At 39.8% G+C, this 24779-nt stretch overlaps 4 protein-coding genes across 6 annotated transcripts in view; 2 read left to right on the plus strand and 2 right to left on the minus strand.

Moving 5' to 3' along the window:
* Positions 1–14553, minus strand: part of S (EGF receptor activation regulator Star) — a 38216-nt gene extending 23663 nt beyond the window's left edge. The window contains exons 1-2 of the mRNA XM_089463960.1: positions 14099–14553; positions 13136–13837 (exon numbers count right to left, since the gene is read on the minus strand). The gene's annotated coding sequence lies outside the window, so the exon portion shown is untranslated. The remainder of the gene's footprint in view (positions 1–13135; positions 13838–14098) is intronic.
* A 300-nt stretch (positions 14554–14853) lies between these two features.
* ast (single-strand DNA endonuclease protein asteroid) lies at positions 14854–17952 on the plus strand. The gene is made up of 3 exons (XM_018001900.2): positions 14854–15848; positions 15916–16072; positions 16239–17952. Exons 1-3 carry the CDS (start codon positions 15034–15036, stop codon positions 17835–17837), a joined length of 2571 nt encoding a protein of 856 aa, XP_017857389.1. The 5' UTR covers positions 14854–15033; the 3' UTR covers positions 17838–17952.
* A 144-nt stretch (positions 17953–18096) lies between these two features.
* Positions 18097–20876, plus strand: Atg4a (Autophagy-related 4a). Its single transcript, XM_018001913.2, has 5 exons — positions 18097–18794; positions 18943–19285; positions 19624–19703; positions 19759–20307; positions 20369–20876. Exons 1-5 carry the CDS (start codon positions 18629–18631, stop codon positions 20416–20418), a joined length of 1188 nt encoding a protein of 395 aa, XP_017857402.1. The 5' UTR covers positions 18097–18628; the 3' UTR covers positions 20419–20876.
* The window catches only part of LOC108610073 (serine/threonine-protein kinase NIM1), a 28228-nt gene continuing 24048 nt past the window's right edge, over positions 20600–24779 (minus strand). For all 3 annotated transcript variants that reach the window (XM_089463962.1, XM_018001910.2, XM_089463963.1), the window contains exons 2-7: positions 23763–23862; positions 23573–23690; positions 23361–23517; positions 23171–23279; positions 22861–23103; positions 20600–22626 (exon numbers count right to left, since the gene is read on the minus strand). In XM_089463962.1, coding sequence (XP_089320088.1) covers positions 21815–22626; positions 22861–23103; positions 23171–23279; positions 23361–23517; positions 23573–23690; positions 23763–23862 — 1539 coding nt within the window. In that variant the 3' untranslated portion in view covers positions 20600–21814. The remainder of the gene's footprint in view (positions 22627–22860; positions 23104–23170; positions 23280–23360; positions 23518–23572; positions 23691–23762; positions 23863–24779) is intronic.

Genomic DNA, 24779 nt, shown 5'->3' on the forward strand with positions numbered 1-24779 from the left:
ATTTTCTACACTTGCTTGTTAAACCTAGGGCCCCCGTTGACCACTGTTTGCATGGCTTGTGGGACAGGGCTGCCAAAAGCGAGGGCTGTACGACAAATCAATGTGAACTATAATTAAATGTTAATATTGCTATAATTATATAGAACTAATAAATTTTGATGAAATTTTAAAGAAGATATACAAATCTGTGGCATTTTTAAATTTATTGTAAATTATTTTGCAATATTTGATTGTATGCAATTATACATAATCCTTAAGAGCAATGAGAATTTCGATCTCCAATCAAAAGCATTTATACTCGGAATAAGAAAATTCCCAAAATTTGAAAAAGTTTCTTATATTTATTATATTAAACAAATTCTGCCAAAAGTTTCTTTCAGTTAATATTAATCAACTCTGAAGACATTAATAATGATTATTCATGGTACAGTTGATTGGTTAAATTAAATGTTATTTACCAATAGTTTAACTGTTAAATGTATTTTTTTTTTTTATATATGCATATATATTTTCATCTTGAAAATTATTCTTTCTTTTTTTTATATATTGATATTTCAAAAACATTAACATAAATTACGAATATATTCTTAATAACTCTACCAGCCCCACTATATTCACTTATTTCAACAACTTTTCAAGTACGCCTCGTGCCTGACCAGTCACCACTAAAAAGTTGTTGAAATTTACCGATTGTGGCAATTATTTAGTAGACGTTTGCACTCGTACTTGACCCTCGGAGAGACCCTCCCAAAAAATGAAAGAAAAAATAACTATATGTAAACCTAAGTGAGCCAAACGAAGCGCTAATGAAAAAATTGCACTCGACGGTAAGTTAAGAAGGTATTTCAAGAAATTTATTGGTAACAAAAAAAAAAAAATGAAATGAAAAGAAACCAAGCACAAAGTGAGGTGTGTGTGCGTAGCATATGCTGCTTGGCTGTAGCTAAGCAGGGGCGAGGATACCTCTGGTAACTGGCATTACCTATGTGTGGTCGTCGGCTTCTTCTTCTCCTTTTGCTTCTACTGCTGCTGTTGCTGTTGCTGCTTACTTCCCTACTTGTTATCTACCTTGTTTATCAGAGCGGCGACGATGGCGACGCGTCGTTTAATTGTTTCTGCCGGAGGCGTCGTCGCATTTTGTAGGAGTTGCACAAGAGTGCAGCAAATGGGAAACAACAACAACAGTAAGAGAAACAAAAACAGTTATTTTAGCAAGTTGTTTTTTTTTTTCTTTGTATATATATTTGTTGGCAGTTAAAATTAGCGCGAGTGACTGGCGAATTGCCAGCAACGACTTTGCCGGAATCTAGGGTAAGCCCCCGCTCCGCCCAGCCCCGCCCCCGTTCCGCCCCTACACTTGAAAATTTGCAAATGTGTCTACGACTGCGCTGCTATTTTATTGCTTTAGCATGTCGGCAATATATTACCAAAAAGAAACATTTTATAAATATATGTGCATGTGCACTCAGCGAAAAGTGTTGAACGATTTTTCCAAAAGCGTATATATGCAAAAGTATATTGCTAATAAAGAAAATGGAAATATATTGGTAAATATTTCGTATAAGCTTACACATAAGAAACATTTATGAACTTTTTTTATATTTTTATGTCTGTTAATTTTATATTTAATTTATTTTGTTTTGATTATATTCTTATTTATTTATTTTTATTATTATTATTATTTTTTTTTTTATATATATATATATATATTTTTGTAAATAATTTTATTTTACTATTTCTATTAACACTCAAATATTTTCTACTACTAATTCTGAATTTTTCTCTCAGTGTTTTTATATAAAAAGGGACATACGTTGCGGAACGTCTAGAATAGGACGATATAGACTAGGAGGCAGTAAAATATGCATGCTATATATATATGCGCCGCAAGCAGTTGCCAGTTCTCGTAGTTCTGGACTCGACAGCTGGCGTGTGCCAAAAAATAAATAAAAAAGGAAAAAGGAATAAGAGTCAACCGCGAACCGGAACTTCAAGACGTTGCCTGCAGGCAAGCGAAATTCCTTGTTGCCAGGCGGCGGCGGCGACGGCGTTGCCGTCAGTTGCATTTTACATGCGCCTCAATTGGTGGCTCAAACTGATTTGCCACATGCCATAGAGCTTAGACAAAGTGCGGAGTCCTCATGGTTCAGAGCTTATAAATCAAACCCAGCAGGTTGCGCTTATCTTAATGAGAAGTTGACGTGTTTGCATGCCAAAATAAATTCTAGTAAAAAGCACAAAAATTTGCCGCATTCTATAGCAAAAATGGGCACAGATGTGCAAAAGTTATGGCCAAAACACACACACACATACATACACCTAACGGTGGGTGGGCCCGTCAAGTCAATAAAAATGTGTGGTCATTCAATTTGCAAATTGCGTCATAAACTGGCGCACAAAATAGATTTGCAAAGGATTTATGAGCACGAATGGCGAGATATACACAAACTTTAATATCCATGGCAAAGTTTATGAGTTGTGAGAAACGAATGGAATATGAAACAAAAGCCGTTAGCTGGCGGCTATTGTGAGAATAATATAGTATTTAATATATGTAAATTTTAAAGTACTGAGCGCAAAGCCCATGCAAAACTTGATGAAGAAGAAGAAATTAATTCCAATATATGTATGTTAGCATTCTTTAACTTTTTTTTTTTTTTTTTTTTTTTTTTTTGCAACAACTTGGTTTGATCTGCAATTATGCAACTAGCTGCAGCAATTAAATTGAAGTCTTCGCTGTATAGAGCAACATTGTTTGAATGATTGCACAGCGCGCGCGTAGCTCATTTCCAGGGAAAAAGAACGTTATATTAATTTTACCACCCAGCTGAAAAGCAGCAGCAGCAACAATAACAACAACAAAGAATAGCATAAATCACGTAGCATTGACGTGACTGCAGCCAAGCAGAAGCTCAATGAAGCTGGTCACACAGCAGCCGAAGCAGCAGAAGCAGCAGCAGCGGCAGCATGTGAAACAAATGCCAAACAAGTCGGTGAGACGCGTAATGAGCAACACGCACAAAATGAATAGAAATGGAAATGGATCAAGAGCAGCGAGCAGCAAGCAGCGCAGCCAAATGCAATAGATACACACGTGCGAGCGAGGGAGAGAGAGAAGAATAGAGCGACAGAGCATAAGAACAATAACAATAACAACTGCAGCGCAGGTCAAGCAGGTACAAATGCAACAAGCGCTCCTTCGCTCGGCTGATTAGAAAGAGTGCAATGTGCGTGTCCAATGCATTCGCTCTCTCAAATGTGGTCGCTCTCCCTCTCTCACTCTCTGTCTGTGTGTCAGTGCATGCATGTGTGAGAGAGTGCGTCTGTGTGTGCTATTTGTTGAAAACATAAACAATATTTGATGGCTGCGCTGTTTGACTGCGGCGTTAGCGGCGACTGCATCGGTTGCTGCTGCTTCTTGTGTGTCTACACATGCATGACGAATAGTAAAAAGAAAAGAAGAGACCAATAGAAAAAAAAAGAGAGAGATAGAGAGCGCACGAAGGCAATGGGCGAGCATAATAGTTCACTTAATCAGGCTTGAGAGGATTTACCAACGACGAAGACGTCGGCCAGGCACATTTATCAAAAAGGCAGCATCGGAGAGACGCAGAGCGAGAGAGCCTGATAGGAAAATTGGCCCGGCCAGATAATAGACAAATTGTTGCCTTTCAAAAAATCAACAACAAGCATGTTCGAGTGCGTATATTCATGCACACACACACGCACAGACATTTTTGTAGCTATTTAGTTGGCCGTTTTGCCGCTGATAAGCAGCAGATTGTTGAGAGGGCTAAGTGCATGCGGGCGGGCAGGCGGGCCATTTGGGCAGGTGAAAAATGAAAATTGAGATTATGCTGAAGGAGTAGCCACTGTCAGAGAGCGAGCGAGAGAGAAAGAGAGACAGAGAGAGAGCGAATGATTGAGCTCAGCCTCCGATTCGGGCTTCAAACACATGTCGCTATTTTCGCTGGGCAAACGGAAGACGATTTTTCTTTCCTTTTTATGCATGATGAAACTCAAGTGGAAATTTTCCCTTCAACAGGATTGCAGAGGATGTGTTTTTCTTTTATGCATGTGTGTGTGTGTGTGTGAGGCTGCATCTGCTTTTTGTGTGCAACACGTTCACGTGGCGTATGCCATTGTTGCCAGAGCTCTGGAATTTTACTTCTCGAACTTTTCGTCTAGCATGACATTTCGTTTTTAGATTTTTCATAGTTTTTCGGGGATTACTCAAATTGCGTTTAGTCAGAAATTTGGCTAAGAGAATATATGTATATGTTGTTTGAGTTGTTTGGCAACAACAGCAGCTGTTATTCTGATTTTTAATCTCTTGTTTTTGATATGCTCTTCAAACTCTTTGATTTAAGTATTACCATTTCTGAGAATTTCTATGAGAGTATTAGTGACTGCAAAAAATGAGCAACAGATTTCATTTTGGAAGCAAACTAAAATATACATAAAACTATTTTTGGAAAAACATATTGTTTTTTTTTTTTAATATAAATTTTAAATTTAGAATTTATAATTTTTTGAAAAAGAAATATAAATAACATAAAATTAAATCAATTTTAATTTATTATTATTATTTATAGTAATTATTATTATTTTTTTTCTTTACTTAAAAAAAAAATGAATGTATTTTTGTATATTTCTTACTTAAATTTATTTTTATAATTTTTTCTATATTTATTTATTTTTATAATTTTGTTTTTGTTTTTTAATATTGTCATTGGAATCAAATTAAATAAAACAGTACCCTGTCGGCCATTTTGAATATTGAGTTTCCTCGTAACGGTGTTTCTGGTTGTATTTTATTATTTTTTACTTCGATTGCTCACATAATTCGTTAATGCGCTAAGCAACGCAACCAAAGGGCAATAAATGTCAGTTGGCAAAGTGCAGAAGTCGTCGTCGTGGTCGCCGTCGATTTTGTCAATAAATCGTAATACAAACTCAATTTACAAAATTGAAATTGAACCAGAGGGTTAAACGACGACAATGCACCTGCGCTGCAGAGTCCTGCCCTTCACAATCGATCGGGGGTTCTTGTTAATGCGAGTCTGCCATTCAGGCTCATCCTCAACATTAATACACTCAAGTTCGATTTTTTGTTCTTTATTTTGGGGTTTGTTAATGTGCAAATCAGTGTAAGGGTTGAGGGAACAGTTTGGCAATGGAACACATACTCTGGCAGGAAAACAGCTATATAGAAGGTGTGTGACCTCTTTGCCGTCTTCTTTGTAAACGCTAACGTGCGCAAAACATTAAGAAAATAACAAAAAAAGAAAAATAAAACAACAATAACTAATAGCCCGACTGCGAAATTCGCATAAAAGGCTGAGAAAATATAAAACGGTTTTATGTGCGGATTACAACAGAGCGCCCCGAATGGCAGCAAAACTTTTTCGTATACCCTACTAAAATTTTAATGGGTGTATAAATTTGATGGCTGATATCAACTTAAAATTTAATGTGCTATAAAAATGAAAAGAAATGTTCTAAATAAAATGAGAGAAAATAAATACTATAGAATAAAAGATGTCCAAGAAATATTCTATTCTAAAATTTTGGAAGAATATAATTTGAGTTTAAATAAAGAATTTAAGTAGATCAGTTTTAGGTTTTAGTTTAAAAAGAAAAAAACAAAAAATTAAATATTTCTTCTGAATTTTCCATTCTTAATAATTTAATTTTTTTCATTTTTTTTTTTTGTAGTTCTACTTATTTTTCATTTATTATATATATTTATTTATTATTTTCATAAAACAAATATGAAGAGGGTATACAGTAGTCAATGTACAACGGAAAACACAAGCTTTTGCAACCATTTTGTTTGGCTAACCCGCTCGCGATGTGGCAGCAAATCCGCGGCACGTGCGTTACTTTGTGTTTCAACCAGCTTTGGGTCAAGTTGTGGCGTGGGCGTAATTAGCGGTTGCCACAAATTACATGTGTGTGCGTGTGCATGTGTGTGATCCTGCCTCGTGTCTGCCACCGGGCGGCACCTTAATTTGCCAAAAGTATAAGCTAAGGCAAAGAATATACATATATATATATTTTTTAGCCCTGTGGCGTTGATGATGATTTCAGTATTATCAATTGCTTTTATTGTTGTGGCATGCCACAGTTGAAAAGCGTGTGGAGCGCATTGAACCCGAAAGTGTAACCAACTGGCTGCTCCTGTTGCAAGCACAGACTGTCTAAGTGTGTATGTATGTATGTGTGTGTGTCTGTGTGTAGCCAAGCGGCGCATGTGCAGCGGCTTGTTGCAGGAAGCCGAACAAATTATGCCACAGACTACAAATACAAAAACTCATCCTCAGGTGCGAGGCACAGACGGCGGCTCAAATGATTGAGCTGCGGTAATTTGGGTCCAAACTGCTGGCCATGACACGTTTTAAAGAACCGTCCAGCAAACCATACTCCCCTCTCTGTGTACCCCGCCCTCTCCCACTGCTACCTTTAGTAATTGAAAAGGTTGACAGCAAAATGGTGGCAGCGTCTCTATTTTAATTGATTCAACTGTACTAACGGCACATTCTCTCAAGCACTCTCGACTAAGCCATCAACGGACGATTCCCGACTTAACCAACAGCACCTTTTAACTATCTTCCAGCACCTCTTAACTATTTTAGCGTTTTTCCTCTTTTAGCTCCATTTAAATGGCGCAGTTTTGTGCTTTGTCATTGTCAGGGCTGTGTTTTAAATGAATGGAAGTTGGTTTGTATTGAAATACCCTGTAAATCTAAAATTTACTGGAGAGGTTTGACGCATAGAATTATATATTAGATATTATAATCACTAAACAGCTTATCCAAGATTAGGAACGTAGAGTATTTTCAAAAGATTTTATAGAAGCATAACTCGAATATTTTTATCTTCTGACTTATGTTTTAATTCTAGTCATTTTACAATTTTTTTTTAATATAATATAATATTTTGAACAATACATACATAATATTATCTATCAGTTTTAATTGAAAAACAAATTCCATTCAATTTTAATTTCCCATGTATGCTACCAAACCTATTTCTTACACCTTACAGGGCACCTCTTAGCCACTAACGGTGTGCATCAAACATGTTCTGTTATCTTTGTAAACTTGATTTGATCCACACACAACTACTGTCACACCCCCTCACACCTGCCGCCCATCAAGCCTACAGCTGTTGGTGCTGCTGCTGCCCGCCTTTAATTCTTATCCATCTTGGGAAGTTGTTAAAGAAGAAAATACAACAGAAAAAAAAAACTGTGAAAACTTTTGTGTTGTCTGTTTTTGACTGTTTCTTCCGACTCGGTTACGCTTCCATTCAGAACTGGCGAAGAGAGAAAGAGAGAGCGAGAGAGATAGGCATACACACGCACACCTTTTCTTCCTCTTCTTGTTTTTGTTTTGGAACTTCAGCTTTCGGTTGAGAAGTTTTGTGGTCTAGAAAACTTGTAACCACAAAAGTTTAAATTTCAAAGGCATTTTTTGATTCTCTTCCCATTCTTCCCCCATCATCCCATTTCTTGAGTTTCGTTAGCTTCTTCTTATTATTCTTCGTCTTCTTCTTCTTCATGTTTGTGGAACTGACGAATGTGACGCTTGGAGATATCATTTCGTTTTTTCCTTTTTCGTCATAATTATGGGAATTCTTATTGTGGTTTTTCACTCTTCGTGTGGTTTTGGGCAAACGCAATTTTTGTTGTTTTTTTTTTGTGTGGTTTACGAAAGTGGGAGGAGGAGGTGATAAACTGGTTTAGGACAAAACGCAACCACAGGGCAGAAAGGTAGAAAAGTGTCTGGGAATTATATACGTATAATACATAAATATATATATTTATATGTGAGTGTGTTTACGCCAGACAAATCTCCATGCGTTTATATCAATCAAAATAACTGCAATACTGAAATAAATGACGAGGTAAAGAAGTAGAGGAAAAGGAAGATGCAGATAGACGAAAATGTTTTGTTGCTTGTTTACACAAGCGACTAACTGCATGAGATTTGTGGGGCAAGATCGGTCTTTTCATTATGTTTATAAACAGACTGCATAAGCGAGAGTCGAATGAAAAGTATTTGAATAAGTAAGATATGTTATCGATAGAGAGATAAATGATAAGAGATAGTTGTTCAAATTGTTCGAGATTAAGCAATAGTAGATAAAAATTTAATGAAATGAACCATGGAACAAATAAGAACATTAGCCAAAACTGTCTTCAAATCGATAGTTATCAATATTTACTTAATAAGCTCAATTGATCATTTAATGATGCTTTAAACCTAAAAATAGTTTTCTTAGAAGGAAGGCAAAGCTATCTCTAAATAATACAAGAATTTCCAATCAATTTTAGCATCTTAATCATTTATAAACTATTTCCATTCCTGGTATTATTTAGATCGAGTGAAATCGCCTGTGGCTTTATGTGCTATCGACGATGAAGAACACTCACTTTTCTTGGGCTAAGTCCAAATAATACAAACAAATTGTGCATTTGGTTAGCTGTAAACTATAAAAGGTATGACTTATTCACTGGAAATGTCTTAACTAAACCGCACGCCTCCAGTACTCTGATGATTGACTGACTGGGACTGCGATGGTGACTGTGACGATCGACTGTGGGTGGGTTGGACTCATTCGGTGCTGCGCCAATATTTACAGTTCCACATTGGACACGTACAAAAATTTGTTTGCCTATTTTGTTGAAATTCTTTTTATTTCTAATTCGGTTTGGAGCTATTTTTATAACTGGCTTACGAATTTGTAATTTGTTTAATGATTCACTTAGAGACTGAACTGACGCATTTCTTTATAAACTGTGGGAATTTAGGGCCCGCTTACAGACAAGTATTTCTCTTCTATTTCGCCTTTTTTACCACACACACAGTTCCCATATATGAGAGAGGTATTTGTATTGACTTGTTGACCCACCTCGTTAGGCTAGACATACATATGTGTATATAAAAATCCTGATAAGATTATGGACAAGGGCATTGCCTCGAAATGACTTTGTTCAAACTTGAAAGCACATGCCGTGAAGTGCGGGCTCTATTAATTACCCGTTATATTATGATACGATAAAGAAAATATTTCATTGAAAAGTGTTTAATTAGTTCATCTTTAATCTGAAAGAGTATTTGGACAGCGCGTGAGCGTTTTAGCTCCATGTTGTCGGGCTATCCCAATCAAATCTTAATTACTTTCAATTTGCTAAAAACAAGAAAAGTGCCAGATCTTCAACATTTTACCAAAACAAAAACTTTGATGCTATAAACATATATGTGACGTCACAGAACCTTAGGTAAACATACAAGTTTATTTTTGTCTTAAATCGTAGATTGAATACCCTTGCAGCCATAATTAAAACAAAACTGAAACTAAATAATGAATGTTCTATTTATAACAATTATATGATAATAATATAACAGAGTCAGTAATTGAACTGATGAATCAAAACAAATATCAGAATTATATTCAATTAACGAGGCAATTAATAAAAATTTATTGCAGTAGAAAATTTGTCTAGACATAAGTGAAAATTCTCGCGAATTATGCGCACGGCAACAAAATTGAAGAAAATGAAATACTATTTTTGATCATCTTTCAGATGTGAGATGAAGATTAATTTGAATATGTATCAAGAGAATTACGAGTTAAAATTGACCAAACAGTTAAATGATTTTTAAAAATTTGCGGTCAAATAAGACTGAGTTCTAAACACATTTAAAATATATTCTTTATAACGATAAATAAAACTTTTATTACCGTCTCAAATCGTTTTTTGCTTTTATATGTGTGTTTTGGCAAATTTCCCAAACATGGCTTTCCTATGTATTAGCAAAAGCTATCTTAAATCATATATATTCTTTATGTTGAACTATATATGCATATTTTGGTCATGTACTAAAAACTTTTAGCATATATTCAAAACTGATGACTCAGATATTATTGTTGTTGTTGTTGTCACATTACCTACTTTCAATATTTTGTGTTGACGCGCGCTGAATGTGTTTTTAGCCCACTAAAGTAGACAGAGCAACAGAACCAGCAGCAGCCACAGCCACAGACGCAGCAGCAGCCGATTGACAACTGTAAAACATGGCCAAGTATGTACGAATACACACACTAATACATTTACGTATACGGCATGCAAATGACGTAAGCGCACGGTAGCTAAACGCCGCATAAATAGCCAAAACACAGGAGGAGGCCAAATCGGAAAAAGAATAGAAAAAATAGAGAAACAAAGCACACACAAGCACTTGAAATCGCATTGGGCGAACAATTTACAATCAGCTAACAAGGGACACATGATTTATTAGCGGCAAACATTTGCGAAATTACAAAGCTGAAAGCAAAGGCGCACCCACACACACATATACGATATAAAAGAGAGGGAGAGAGAAACAGAAAGAGAGCCAAGGAGAGCAAGGCAAAGCAAGCAAATACAGTGAGTAATCGAAAAGTTAAAATTTCCAACTTTTGAATCATTTAAAAATAAAAACAAAAATAGAAAAAATACTAAATTATCAAAATTATTAATTATAATTATGTATTAAAATTTGCATAGTAAAAATATGTTTCCATTCTACAACATGCCAATTAAGGAGCAACCACTTTATAACGTAATGTGAGCGCGCTACGTAAGCGCCACTCATCAATCAATATTGTCTTCCGGCTGAGCTTTCAATTGATCAACGATCAATGCAAAACGTAAGCTCGACGTAAACGGGCAAGGTCGTTTCATTCCACGTTTCATTCACAAAATCCAATTAGGTTCCGGTTTGAAATGCGAGAGCATAGTATGAGCAACAAGAAAGAGCGAGATGGTGAGTGACCGTGAGAGGGAGAGAGCAAGAACGGGTTCAATGCAAATTGTTTATTAATAGTTTGCTTCTTTTTGTTTTTATTTTTTCTTTTTTTGCGTTCTATCACTTCTATTGTTGCACGTGCTTACACCCGCAACAATAACAACTACAACATAAAGTTGCTGCCAACACGTCGCTGCCGACGCTGACGGTGACGACGCTGCTTTACTTCTCGAGTTTTATTTTAAATTCTTTTTTTTTTTTTTTTTGTGTTATTTTTGTTCTTTGCTTTGCTGCTGCTTTGTGGAGCTTGTGAAGGGAAATAATTTCAATTTTTATTGTAGCTGCATTTTCGAGTGGAAATTCGAAAATGTTTGCAAGCTTTTCTGTTTGAATTTTTGGAGTTAATTTTGGTTTTTTATTATTATTAGCTGTGCGCCTTGCCCAATACCGAAGAAACTACATCTAAACAGTAAATCGGACAGGAAATGCGCGCGTCGGTAATATAATTAAGCCAACTTGTAGGTCAAAACGTGGCTGGCAGGCGGAGCGGCAGCTATTCGGTGTTGCAATAACGGTAAATGCATACACAGACACATAATCATTCAAAAGCTCACGTCTCTCAGCGACAGCGGATGAGTGAGTAATTGAGAAAGTGTAGAGTGGGAGAGAGAGGGAGGGAAAGACAGAGAGAGATCGGTGACAAATTACAAATGGCCGACAAATTAGTTGCAGGTTTAAATGACGACTTCCGTATAATCAGCGAAAGAACCAGAAAAACATTAGACAAATTTGCACATTTAATCAAAGACAATTGAATAATTACGTGCATAAAATAACTGGAGTACAGACAGAGCCGAACATGTACTACACTTGGCAATACCCTATAACAAGTATTTAGATAATCTAACATCAGTAATAGAAAAAAATGTTACGATTCATTTACACGGTGTACATTAACTATAAGGAAAACACATGAAGGAAAGTCCGGCAAGAGTAACATATCCAATAGGAACAATAAATATATAAATATTTATACGAAATTTTAAAAAAACTAAAAAGCTTTTTTTTTACGTTTGACTAGCTTAACTATACTCTTTTTCGTACGACTCCTGTTGAAGTACAGGGTATTTATTAACTATCATAAGGAAACAAACACCTCCACACTCACGCGCGCACACATACATCTATGTGTACTTAGGATAGTTGCTCTCTTGCCTTCAGGGGCGGCGGCAGGTGTGCGAGAGCGAGACAACAACAGTGCAATGCCTAAGACAATTGTCAAGTGCTGCCTGCCACGCTGCTTGTTCTGCTTGCTGTTGTTGTTGTTACTGCACTTCCTACTAGGAAATTCTATAGAAAAATGTGCAGACGACGACAAACACCGCACACCGCTTCCCAATGCAGTCGGCAAGTGTCATTTGAGACGCACATACACACATACATAGCGCTGAAGATCTGTGCAGCTGTCGCCGTTCATATATACATACATATATATGTGTGTGCGTGAGCATTTTATGCTCTTTTTATTGTATGCAGCAAAATGCATAAAATCAGAGAGCAAACAAACAGCAGCTGTCGCAACAGTAAAACTTAAACTCCACTTCCAGCCGAGAGGAGCGAGGGAGATGGGACTACGTCGCCTGCACCCCATGAACTTTTGTGCTCAATAATCCACTTGCCAAAGTGCCTGGACAATAGCAACAAAAATTCAAGAAAAACTGAAAATTGCATAATGCTGCCAAAACGCCATTTGGCAGCCAGCGGCAAATCAATTTAGCTTGATTAATGCAAAACAGCAGCAATCGCAGCAGCGCCCTCTGGCGACGAATTGTGCCAAATTACAGCATTCTCAGTCCCATTGGAATGGATCATCATCATTATTTATTTATCATATGCTTATTCATATTTATTTGCTGGAACCTGCGGGGGGCTAATTTTTGCGCATTTCCACATGTGTGCGAGTGCGTCTGATTTTTCCCAATTCTTTCGCCCACCTATGGTGGCATTCAACAAAAATTTGTTCAATTTTGGTAATGCGGGAAATTTTTTCCCTTTGCTACCTGCCAATAGCGGCCATGTGTGTGCGTGTGTTTGCGTGAGTGTGTGTGTGGTAGGCGTGGGAAATGCAACTTGCCGAAAGAAGGAAGGAAGAAAAAAAAATTGCAATTGTCGTCGGTGCAAGGACGTGTGAAAATGCGCAAATGACAGGAAACGTGAGCGTGCAGACGCCCCGTAGCTTCCAGCCAGTTCCTGGAATATCGTCCAACTAACTGACAGACTTCCAACATAATTGAGACGTAGCAAATAAGTAATAACCGTAATAGTGTAATACGCACCTTTGTTTTTGCCTTTGAAAGAGTCTTTCTCGTTTGCACAGTGAGCGCGTATTCCAGCAGCTTCCCCGTTGATCGAAGACCACAACGTAAACGTAGAGAAAGAAAAAACTTTCGACTGACAACACAAGAAATTGTCAAAATTCCATAAACACGGACGAAAACACACTCACTTGCGAATATAACGTATGGAGCATGAAAGAGTGAACCACTTGAGAGCTTTTGACTATTGCTCTTAAGTCGTGCGAGTGTTTGAAACTCGTATTTTACTTCTTTTTATTTATTTACTTTTCTTTCTACTTTTGTTGTTGTGTTGAGTTGCCGATTTTTCACACTTTTGTTACGCTTTTGCCGTTTTTCTTTGATGCAACATAATTATTTATTTGCTTTGGGAGTAGCCACACAATTTATTTATTATAAATGCTTTTGGGCTCCCACACACACAAGCACTCACACACGGGCACGCACACACACACTGAAACATGTACGCAACGCAACGCACCGCGCGCTCTTTCTCTTTCGCTCGACGGCGCTGCAAACACACATAGACAGAATATTCATTCACGATACGTTTACGATACGTATAAATGATCTGCGCGCTCGCTCACACCCATGGGGGCGAGAGCAGTTTCTGCGGCTACTGCTGTTGTTGTTGTTGTTATGGTTGGATATTGTCTGTTTGTCTGGCGACTGTGGCTGCGGCTGCTGTTGTTGAAGAAAATCCAAGAAAAAATAATACTAGTATATGAAATGAATGCCACCGTAAAGCAAAGACGCACAAAAGTAATTAACACGAAAAAAATGAGTGTTGTTGTTGCTGTTGTTGTTAATGCGCTTCTCGCAGTCGAATTCTTATTCTATACTTTTCGCTATTAAGCATAAAATTTTATTAAATTTTGCTTCATTTTCTTGTTGTTGGCTTTCTTCAATTTTTCATCGTTTTATGATGTCTTAGACGATGTCTACCTGTGCCAGCGCTGCCGACGCCGTCGCTGCTGCTGCTACTGCTGCTGTTTTACGTTGAACAAGCATACAAAAACAACATACACACACGAAACGTAAAGTGGGCAAAAGCAAGAGCCAAATACGATACGCTGCGGAACGAACGGAACCCGTATATATGCACGCGCTGCTCGCATTTGGAAAGGCACTCGAGATTACACGTCAATTGCACATAACGTGCCGCTCATATGAATTTACAATTTTATTTGTTATTTGATTTTGTTTTGTTTTTTATTATTATTTTTTTAGTTCGCTTTTTTCGTTTGCGTGTTGCATTTGATTTCGATTTTTAATTGCTACTGCGGATTTTTTTCACTGTGCCACAAAACCCACTCGCGTTACGCGTTACGTTATGGACGAAAGACAAGCGTTTTATCTGCTTGACAGCGACAGTCTGAGTACAGTGTGACTGTAAACGGCTAACATGAAAATGGAAGCCGCACATAGCAAAATACTAAAACAAATGCGCAGGTTAGTGCGTTAACAGACTCTAGATTGCGTTAACAGACAACATATACAAGTGCTACCCATAAATGACAAATTGTTAAACAGTGTAAGCGGTTTCATAGATCTTTGGTTTTCGCGCAAAATGTTGACTCGATTACTAAATTTAAATATGTAGAAATATTAACAGTAAATAAAGGTTTAAATACCTAAATTAGATTTGGTTGGGACTAATTTTCTTTCTATACAAAAATGGACTACTTTTTTAGTGCTACTAACAGCCTGCAACAGGCTGACACATTTAACATTTCAAATAAACGAAAAGTATTTTTGGTATTATTATTAAAAGGCCGCAACAGGCAGGTATATTTATGGGCAGCACTTTTCACTGCGATAACATGTGTTTTCAACACGCACTTTGTTTTGTTTAAATAACAATAAACAAAGTCGTTGCAATGGGTGTTCGCGGCTTGACCAGTTACATAGCGCAACGTGCCGAGATCTACCTGAAGCCGTACGAACTGCACAACACCTCTCTCGTCATCGATGGCGACAATCTGGCCTGCAATCTCTACAAAGATGTGACCGGCAGCTATTCGGCCTTTGGCGGGGATTACGATGATTTCTACAGAGCTGTACTGCAGTTCTTCCGTGTGCTCGCCGAGTGTGAGATACGTGCCTATGTCCTCATGGACGGCGGCTACGAGGAGCGCAAATTGCGCACGGTCGGCAAGAGATTGAGGGGAAAGATCGCCGTTATCAAGAAGATAAATCCATGTGATTCCATTACACTCTTCCCGCTGCACCTGAAGGAGGTGTTCGTGGATGCGGTGCGCGACTGCGGTGTGCCCGTCATGCGCTGTGTCTTCGAGGCGGACGACGAACTGGCCGCCCTCGCCCGCAAGCTCAACTGCCCCGTGCTGTCCTACGACTCCGATTTCTATATCCACAATGTCAAGTATATTCCCCTGATTACGCTGACGGTGAGAGTGCTCACGAAACGGCAGAAGGAGCAGCCGCGCGATCGCAGCCTGCGCCGACACGAGGTCAAGCACGTGGCCAAGCGCACCAAGGCGAACAAAATCCTCTCCGCCATTACAACACCAACACCAACAGCAAATGGAACTGCCAAATCGGTGAAATCTTTCAAGACTTATAAATACTTGGACTGCTGCATTTATCGCGTGGAACATTTGTGTGGACGTGGCACACTCAGCGCCGAGAAGCTGCCCCTCTTCGCAGCGCTGCTGGGCAACGATTATATAGCACGGTTTGTCCCGAGCATTATTTATTATATATGGTAATCATTGCTGATTCCAATTCGTCTCCTCCTGCAGCTCTGCATTCAGCAACTTCTTTGCAGTGGGAATGGGCAAAGCGGGACGCAGCCGCAAGCTGAAGAAGCAACAGCGACGCATTCGTATCATCCTGCAGTGGCTGCGCGATCAAACGGCCGAGTCGGCGCTGGAAAAAGTGTTATCCAGGCTGAAGAAGGTGAATTTGGATGATGAGATTTATGTCTATACGTGGAGCGTAAATGGAGGTCTAAGGGGAGACCTATGGACCTTTATTCTTTCTTATTCAATCATCATTCTCATTATATATATATCTATTTATCTGTATTGTAAATTTAACTCAATTTCATTCTATAATCTTGCAGTCACAGCGCGATTCCCTGGTATCCCAAGTGCAGGCAGCCATTTCAGGCTATTCGAATGAGCTGTGCCACGCCTATGATTTCTTTGACAGACACTACGATAATGCCTTTCCATACTTTGAGCCAGCCAGCGAGCCAGAAGATGATGATGGGGAGGAGGACGCCGCTGATTTAACTGAGGGAAGCTCGGAAGAACAGGAAGAGGAGGAGGAGCAGCAGCAGCGAGATGATAAAGATGGCGAATCACAACAAAAAGAAGACAATGCTAATGATGATGATGACGATGAGGAGGAGGACGAGGAAGAGCAGAGCTTTGACGACACAATTGAAGATAAAACGCTGCTATTTCCACAATGGTTCCTTGACAAGCTCTATCCCGCCACGCTCCCGCGCTACTTTGTGGATCTGATGCATCTGCGCAAATACATCAACAACCCGCAAATCGAGCATTTTCCCTACCATGATGCGAATGCCTTGGCGCTGCCCATACTCAACTACATCTTCGCCCTGCTACACCATGTGGAAGGGAAAACGGAAACGGAGCGGCAGGTGGATGCCCAGGGGCAACCTGTGCCCATTGAGTTTACGTATTTGACGCGGGCGCTGCGCGTGACGAACGTACGCTACTATCGTCAGCTCATTGAGAAAGCACCCGCCCATCCCTTTGTGCCGTCCCAGCCGGATGCAGTTCATCTGCGCGCCGTCTTTGAGGCATTTGTGCCGCATACCAATGTGACGCAGCTATTCGAGCAATTGGAGCTGCTGCCTTCGGATTTGCAGCTTTATTTTCTCGCCATTGTCTACTGGCTGCACAGGTCGGAGCACTGCGACATGCTCCACTTGCATGCGCTGCTTATCTGCCTCGTCGTGTTGCGCACTGTGGACGTGACCATCCCAGCCGAGCGGGATCCCAAGGACTTTCAGCAGCGCTTTGGCAAGATCTTGAAGCAGGAGCGTGCGAAACGTGATTCGGAGGCAGCCGAAGGTGTGAAGCGCGACATCAAGCCCGCCCTCCTCGCGCTGCCTGTGCCGGAGCGCATGGCACATGTACCGAAGTCCGATTGCTTCCTGGTGCAGGAGAAGCTCCTGCCACACTTTCACATGCAGGAGATCTTCAAGAAGAAATACGATTCGTACTCGACAATCGTGCTGCACTCGTTCGCCGAGTTCCAGTCGGTGGTCTATCAACTGAATGGACTCAATGCGCTGCTGGATCAGCCCCTAAGCAGTCCACACATGAATCGCCTCTACTGCGGCGCCTTCATCTATAATCTTTACGATTTGTTGCGCAATCGCATCGATGTGCGCTACCATGTGGAGCACTTTCTCCTGGCGGATTCCCGTCTCATGTTCGACTTCTATTGCTATCTGTTTGATTGGTGTGCGCCCTTCGTGCCCAGCTGGAAGCTGCACTCGGAGGTGGACCAGGCAGCAGTCAAGGCTGCGGAAAAGAAGCGCCTGAAGAAGCAGCGGCAGGCGGCACGCAAAGCGGCAGCTGCTGTGGATCCAGCGGACCCGAATGAAGAAATGCTGAACAAAACGGACAACGATGATGACGAGTTTTTCGATTTAAACAACAAATTCTGTGGATTAAAAGTTTAGTGTGTGAGAAGGAGTTCTTAGATACATCATCAAATCTGTAATCCGTATCAATCCATTTTAATATAGCATAGTATAATACTACAATTAAATCAAATCATGATTGTTACATTTTAAATACCTTTTTTAAAAATGTAAACAAAATACATTTTTAAAATTGTGCGCCAACCCTTCACTCTATTAACAAATATTTCGATTAGAGTTATCGAAAAGTTGTGGACAATTGTTATTGTTAACAGCACTGTTAAGTGAATGACACTTCAAATTTTTCTAGAGCAATTTTAATTCAATGAAAGTGTAATAGAAACAATAAAAACTGTCACATTGACTGATTTTCAAAAGCGCATAAAATTAAACTTTAATTTAATTTAATTAGTTGTAAATAATTTGAGTAAACATATGAACAGAGAATGTCCAACGCCAGAGACACACAAACAAGTGGCTGTCATACCAGCATAACGCCAACGCGTCGACTGCGCAGCTGACGACGCAGCGAGCACAGTTTTGTTATCGTTGTAATCAGCACACACGAAAAATAAAACAAGCCACCTAAAACAGTTGCTCCGAATAGCAGACGAGACAAAAACAATTAAGCGATTAGCTTAACAATTACACTGCCAACAAGTAAAGCAAAATCAATCCGCTTTTTTCCGCAGCCCTGGCAACAGAATTAGCCAAAACAAAAGACAAAGCTGAAACGAAATAAAAAACACAACGTCATTTGGTCAGCGACTGCGGCAGTGACAGCGGGCAGAAGCAGCGCGGCGCTCAAGGCGGAAGGACGGAAGGAGTTAATGCTAGTTAGCCTGTACGCACAGCTACAACGCGGCATGGACAGCGTATTCGAGGCGTACCTCGGCCCGGACGGCGTTTTAGCTGGCGCTGTGGGCGAGATCGAGGATATACCGAAACGCAATACAAATGTTTGGCTTCTGGGCAAGCGCTACAATGCCATACAAGGTGAGCGGAATATAAATATGGTAGTACATTGAAGAGCCGCTTAAGTTCATGGCAATTCAATGTCAGGGAAGCGGTTCTCCAAGCGCAGTCTTCACTGTGTATCTTTAACTACATATTGTACTACAAATATGCACTCTTACCTTTCTAGAACTGGAGCCAATCAGACGTGATATTCAGTCCCGCCTGTGGTGCACGTATCGTCACGGATTTGTGCCGCTCGGCGAGGTGCAGCTGACCACCGACAAGGGCTGGGGCTGCATGCTGCGCTGCGGCCAAATGGTGCTCGCCCAAGCCTTAATCGATCTGCATCTGGGTCGGGACTGGTTCTGGACGCCCGACTGCCGAGATGCCACCTACCTGAAGATCGTCAATCGATTCGAGGATACGCGCAAGAGTTACTACTCAATACATCAAATTGCCTTAATGGGCGAGTCGCAAAACAAAGCTGTGGGCGAGTGGCTCGGACCCAATACAGTTGCCCAAATACTCAAGTGAGTGAGGATGATTGATGGACTGACGAATGAATCTGATTGACTCATTGACTGATGACAGTCTATGGATGATTAGGAATAAACAGTTTACAAATGTATATGGGTAACTGACTTATTGATTGACTCGCTGATGATTTAGAGTCAATTTTGATTGAAGGCTCAGACAAAATAGTGTTACCCAAAGATATAAAACTGCTTATAAGATAATTTAAGACCTCTCCATATATCTCTATTAATTGCAATTATTACCAGATCATAGACCAATTACGAGACTGAATGATCAGATTGTATCTATCTATTATATATCTATCACATATTAATGTTTTTATTCCTCACAGAATCCTTGTGCGCTTCGACGACTGGAGCTCGCTGGCCGTGCACGTGGCCATGGACAGCACCGTCGTCCTAGATGACATATGTAAGTATGCAAAAATCCACATTTGGCAACCTTACTAATTTGTCTTACCTTGCAGACACCTGTTGCCAGGAGTCCAGTGAGTCGACGTGGAAGCCATTGCTGCTGATTGTGCCGCTGCGGCTGGGCATCACCGATATTAATCCCATTTATATACCTGCCCTGAAGCGCTGCTTGGAGCTGAGCAGCAGCTGTGGCATGATTGGCGGCCGGCCCAATCAGGCGCTCTACTTTCTGGGCTATGTGGACGACGAGGTGTTATATCTGGATCCGCATACGACGCAGCGAGCCGGTGCTGTGGCACAAAAGACAACGGCGGCCGAGCGAGAGCTGGACGAGAGCTATCATCAAAAGTATGCGGCACGCTTGAGCTTTGGCGCCATGGATCCCTCGCTGGCCGTTTGCTTTCTGTGCAAGACGCGCGACAGCTTCGAGGAGCTGCTGCAGCAGCTGCGCCAGGACGTGCTCACCCTGTGCACGCCGGCGCTATTCGAGATAAGTCAATCGCGTGCCGTCGACTGGGATACGGCGGATGACATCGAATGGCCGGCCATGCCGGACATTGATTGGCCCGCCAGCAGCGACTCGGAGCCGTTCGCCTTAGTGGGTGAGTGTTAAACGAAAGCTCACTCAATTTCCGTCTCTTATCAATGCGCTCCAATTGGCAGGCAACAGCAGCGACGTCGACAGCAAAGCCCGAGAGAGAGGCGGCGACTGAGAGAGAGCGCCACAGAGAGCAGCGACTGCGCCCTGCTCAACGTATATATATGTATATACATTTATATGCAATATATATATATATAGTTAAACCTGTACGAAATTGGAGCAACTGCTCAGCTGTGCAGCTCAAGCGGATGCTGCGGCTGACTGAATGGCTATAAACTATAAGAAATCTAGTGTTAAGTTTTTTAGTTTGTTTACGATTGAAAACACATATATAAGTGAATATATATATTCATGTATATATATTGCACATATATATATATATTTCATATGCTGCTTTATTGTACGTTTCATTGACTCCACGGGAGACAATTTAATACACACACACACACATATACACCTACAACACACACAAACAAACGCCATGTTTATGCTTTCTGTAACAATGAAATGAATACAAACTACCTTATTAATTGATTAAAATACCATTTTTTATATGGAATTTCAAAAGTAGTCCGAACAGTTGTTTCCCTTCTTGATATATATGTATATATATTTATGTATGTTAATGTATATGTTGTATTCGTATAATTCGTATGTGTATATAGAGTATATATATATATGCTCAAAAAATGGACCAACAACTAAATACATAATACTTGGACTACATTGTATCTATGTAAATTTCACTAGATTTCAACACACATTAAACTGGTTTGTTTTTGGCTAAAATTTGTTGTAATTGTATCAAAATTGAGACCTTATTTATGGTAATATGGTATATTATGAGATTTATGGAGCATTTACTAAATTTTCATTTATATTTTTAAATATTATTGTTATAGACATATGAATTCGTATTTTTATCGTTGGATTTAAAATTTTATGTCGAGCAAATTTATCTATATTTTTTTTAATTATTTTTTACTCAATAATCGATAACTCGAACAATATCTTAGCTTGATTTGTATATATTCAAAGTTGATTTTAACTACATTTTATCTATTCGGTTTATTAAATGTTTTTCACATTTATTGAAAAACGTTCTTAAAGATTTTCGTTTTCTCAGTAGATCTAAGATTTGTTGTAGCATTTTTCGCAAAGTTAATTTCCTAGTTATTCCGCCCATCAATTTTCAGGGTCTTTACCAGTCTAATGTGCATATTGTTTACATATCATAATTAGCGATATCCCTCAATACAATTAATTAACAGTTTACACAACTCAGAACCTAGACGCAAATAAGGAACTTCTCAGCTCTTTCGCTCTACTCTAATAACAAGAAACGCACATAACTTTTGCTTGGCTGCCTTTGCTGGGCTATCAAATTGACGCTAATCATTAAACATTACTCATTACTTATTAGTCATTAGTCATTAATCGTTAGTCATTAATCGTTAGTCATTATGCATTAAATATTATAATTAATTGTTAAATTTAATTGAAGCTGTCTACAGGATGCAGCATTGGCGTTCGATGCGTTTCTCCGGCTTTGGCTCCATTTGCAGCGCCATCTCCACGTGCTTGCGCGCCAGCCAGGATTGCTTCTGCAGCCGGTTGACTATGATGCGATAGGCGCCAATGATGTCGGATCGCGGGCCGCTGGGCGTGGCTGCTATTAGCATTTGGGAGGTGACGCCCAGCTCGGCGAGCAGCTGCCTGGCCTCGAACTCCAGGGGGCACAGCTGGCTGAGATCGTCCGTATTGGTGGGCAGCATCACACAGCTGCCCGTCTCGGCGTCGTAGTTCTTGAAGAGCGGACAATCGTCGGCCACCTCGATGCTCCACTGGCTGAGCTTGGCCGTCGGCCCGCCGTTCGAGAGCTGCTTCTCCGGCTCCGTTTCAATGGGCGTTATCTTCTTCTTCAACGTGCCGCAGAAGAGATACCGCCGCCCAGGCCCATTGCGCTTGGCCGGCTCACCGTTCGCCTCCAGCTCCTTGGCATGGATCCCGGCGGCTGCCTGCTCGTGGTCCAGCTCGATGGGATGCAGAAAACTGTGCGTAAACAGCTCATCCTGCTGCCTTGTATTCATACTAATCGCCGGCTTCTTAACCACCTCCGCGTACCGCTCCCGCAACGAGGCGCTCTTCCGCAGCCGCTGCGACTTGCGCACCCAGAATACGGAGCGCTTGGCCGGCTTGCTATGCAAGTTCAATTCGAGCTGCATCAGCTCAGCGCTCAACTTGGGGCACGTCACAAACTGACTGTTCAGTATATCGTCTATGGTGGGCCGCTGGGCGGGCACATGGATTAAGATTCGCTCTAGAAGAGGAGAGTGAAAGAGAAAGAATTATTTCCGCTTGTGACGCACTGGGGATCTGGGATCATAGGATCATAGGATACTCAGACCATAAGGCCATCGAGCACTTCTGGGACTATAAAATTATAGAGCCATGGAACTGTACGAGTACAGGAGCATAGAGCCGTTGTATCATACAATTATAGAATTATAGGATCATATACCTCATACCATCGAACAAAATGAGAAATACTTACGAATTAGTCTTATGCAGGGCAAGCTTAGCTGGCCAGGCAGCAGATAGTCGCCCTTGAGTATGGCTGCCTTGAGGCCCGGTATGGTGGGTGCTCGAAATGGCATATTGCCGACGACCATAAAGTAGAGCAAAATGCCCAGAGCCCAGACATCGACGGGAGCGCCTATGTAATGGTCGTCGGAAAAGAGTTCCGGTGCCGCATAGGGCGGCGAGCCACAAAATGTGTCTAGCTTCTGATTGGCACCTAATCGAGTATTGGATAGATTATCGAGTCAACATAGGGATCCTAACTGGCCGCGATTAGGACTTACCATTGATGAGCTGTGTGCTAAAACCAAAGTCCGCTAGCTTGAGGCGATCCTCCGAGAGCAGCAGCACATTCTCCGCCTTGATGTCGCGATGCACATAGCCCAAGCTATGCTGCAGTGGAGCATAGAGAGGGAAGGCAAGATTATGCCTTGTTTAATGTGAACTGCTTTGATTAGCTCAGATTGATCTCACCATGTGCTTGACGGCGAGCAGCAGCTGCTTGAAGAGCGGCGCAGCGTGAATCTCGCGCAGTGGACCACCTTGGGTGATGTGATTATACAGCTCCCCACCGCGTATCCACTCTGTGACCAGATAAACACGACCCAGCGTCTCAACCACCTCAAAGAGCCTGGAAGGAATTCGAATTTGAAATATGCTCCAAGAAGCAAAGTCTCAGCACTCACCTCAATATGTTGGGATGATGAACACACTCGAGCGTCGCTATCTCGCTCGATAGCATGCGTAGAGCCTTGGCATCGAGGCCAGCTCGATCCAAGTCAACTACCTTGATGGCCACCTTGTCTGCAAGTTCGATTGAATTCTTATTATAGATGGGGATCATCAATCATTTATATATAATTAGCAGAGACTTACCTCGTGTCAACTGGTGCACGGCCAGTTTCACTTTGGAGAAGTTGCCGCGTCCGATGTCGCCACAGAATCTGTAGAGGCCAATGCGACGGCCAATTGTGACCTGGTTGGAGAAAGTAAGAGTATAACAAATATATTTCAAGGATTTCAAGATATCTATACATATTCTAGATATATTTATTAATTGTATCAATTAGTATTGTTTTTAACTTAAGAAAAAAAAAAAACAACTAATAGTTAATATACTTAAAAAGTTTTTTTTTTTAATAAAAAGAAAAGTTTTTTTTGTTATGCATTTTAAAAAATAAAATGTTGCAACAATTTTTTTGTATAGTTTAATTTTGTCAATAAAATGTTTAAAATTTTTTTTAAACTAACACACATTTTTTTTAATTGCTTAATAAATTGATTGCAAATTACTTAACAATTTTTCTAAGTGATATTTTTTATTTGGATAATGTTTTAATAATAAAATAATAATAAAAAAAAAAAAATTTCTAATGTGTTCAATCAATAGTTTTCTATTTAATTTTTCTAAGTGATATTTTTTATTTGGATAATGTTTTAATAATAAAATAATAATAAAAAAAATATAATTTCTAATGTGTTCAATCAATAGTTTTCATTATCATTATTATTATTTTTTTTTTTTTTATTCTGACTTTTGTTTGAAAAATTTGTTTAAAAATTTTCTTCAATGAAAAAAATTACTTGAATACTTTCTAGCAAACCCTTTTTTTTTTTTTTTTTTTTTTTTTTTTTTTTTTTTTTTTAATAATTTGAGCAATTACATAGTTTTATTTTGACTTCAATGTTTCCAGCAATATTTGTTAAAAATGGTTCTTTAATTTCAATAAAGGTGGTTTACTGTTAAAAAAGATGAAAACTCATTGGACTTAAAAAAGTCTGAGACGCATAAGCTAGATGTATATGGAGCTAAAAAGTACTTTTTTTTTTAATAGCATATTTATATTCTAATAAGATCTTATGCCAGCCAGCTTATGTCAGCCACAAAAGCGT

This window comes from Drosophila arizonae, chromosome 3, assembly GCF_054131065.1.
Source record: "Drosophila arizonae isolate 15081-1271.41 chromosome 3, UAZ_ARI_1.0, whole genome shotgun sequence".
NCBI lineage: Eukaryota > Metazoa > Arthropoda > Insecta > Diptera > Drosophilidae > Drosophila > Drosophila arizonae.

Excerpts from the sequence above, each read along its gene's own strand:
- Atg4a (XM_018001913.2), top strand. The coding sequence starts at position 18,629 with ATGCTAGTTAGCCTGTACGCACAGCTACAACGCGGCATGGACAGCGTA. Across the intron at positions 19,286-19,623 it reads ACAGTTGCCCAAATACTCAA|AATCCTTGTGCGCTTCGACG; the intron begins GTGAGTGAGGAT and ends TATTCCTCACAG. Across the intron at positions 19,704-19,758 it reads CGTCGTCCTAGATGACATAT|ACACCTGTTGCCAGGAGTCC; the intron begins GTAAGTATGCAA and ends CTTACCTTGCAG.
- ast (XM_018001900.2), top strand. The coding sequence starts at position 15,034 with ATGGGTGTTCGCGGCTTGACCAGTTACATAGCGCAACGTGCCGAGATC. Across the intron at positions 15,849-15,915 it reads GGCAACGATTATATAGCACG|CTCTGCATTCAGCAACTTCT; the intron begins GTTTGTCCCGAG and ends CTCCTCCTGCAG. Across the intron at positions 16,073-16,238 it reads TGTTATCCAGGCTGAAGAAG|TCACAGCGCGATTCCCTGGT; the intron begins GTGAATTTGGAT and ends ATAATCTTGCAG.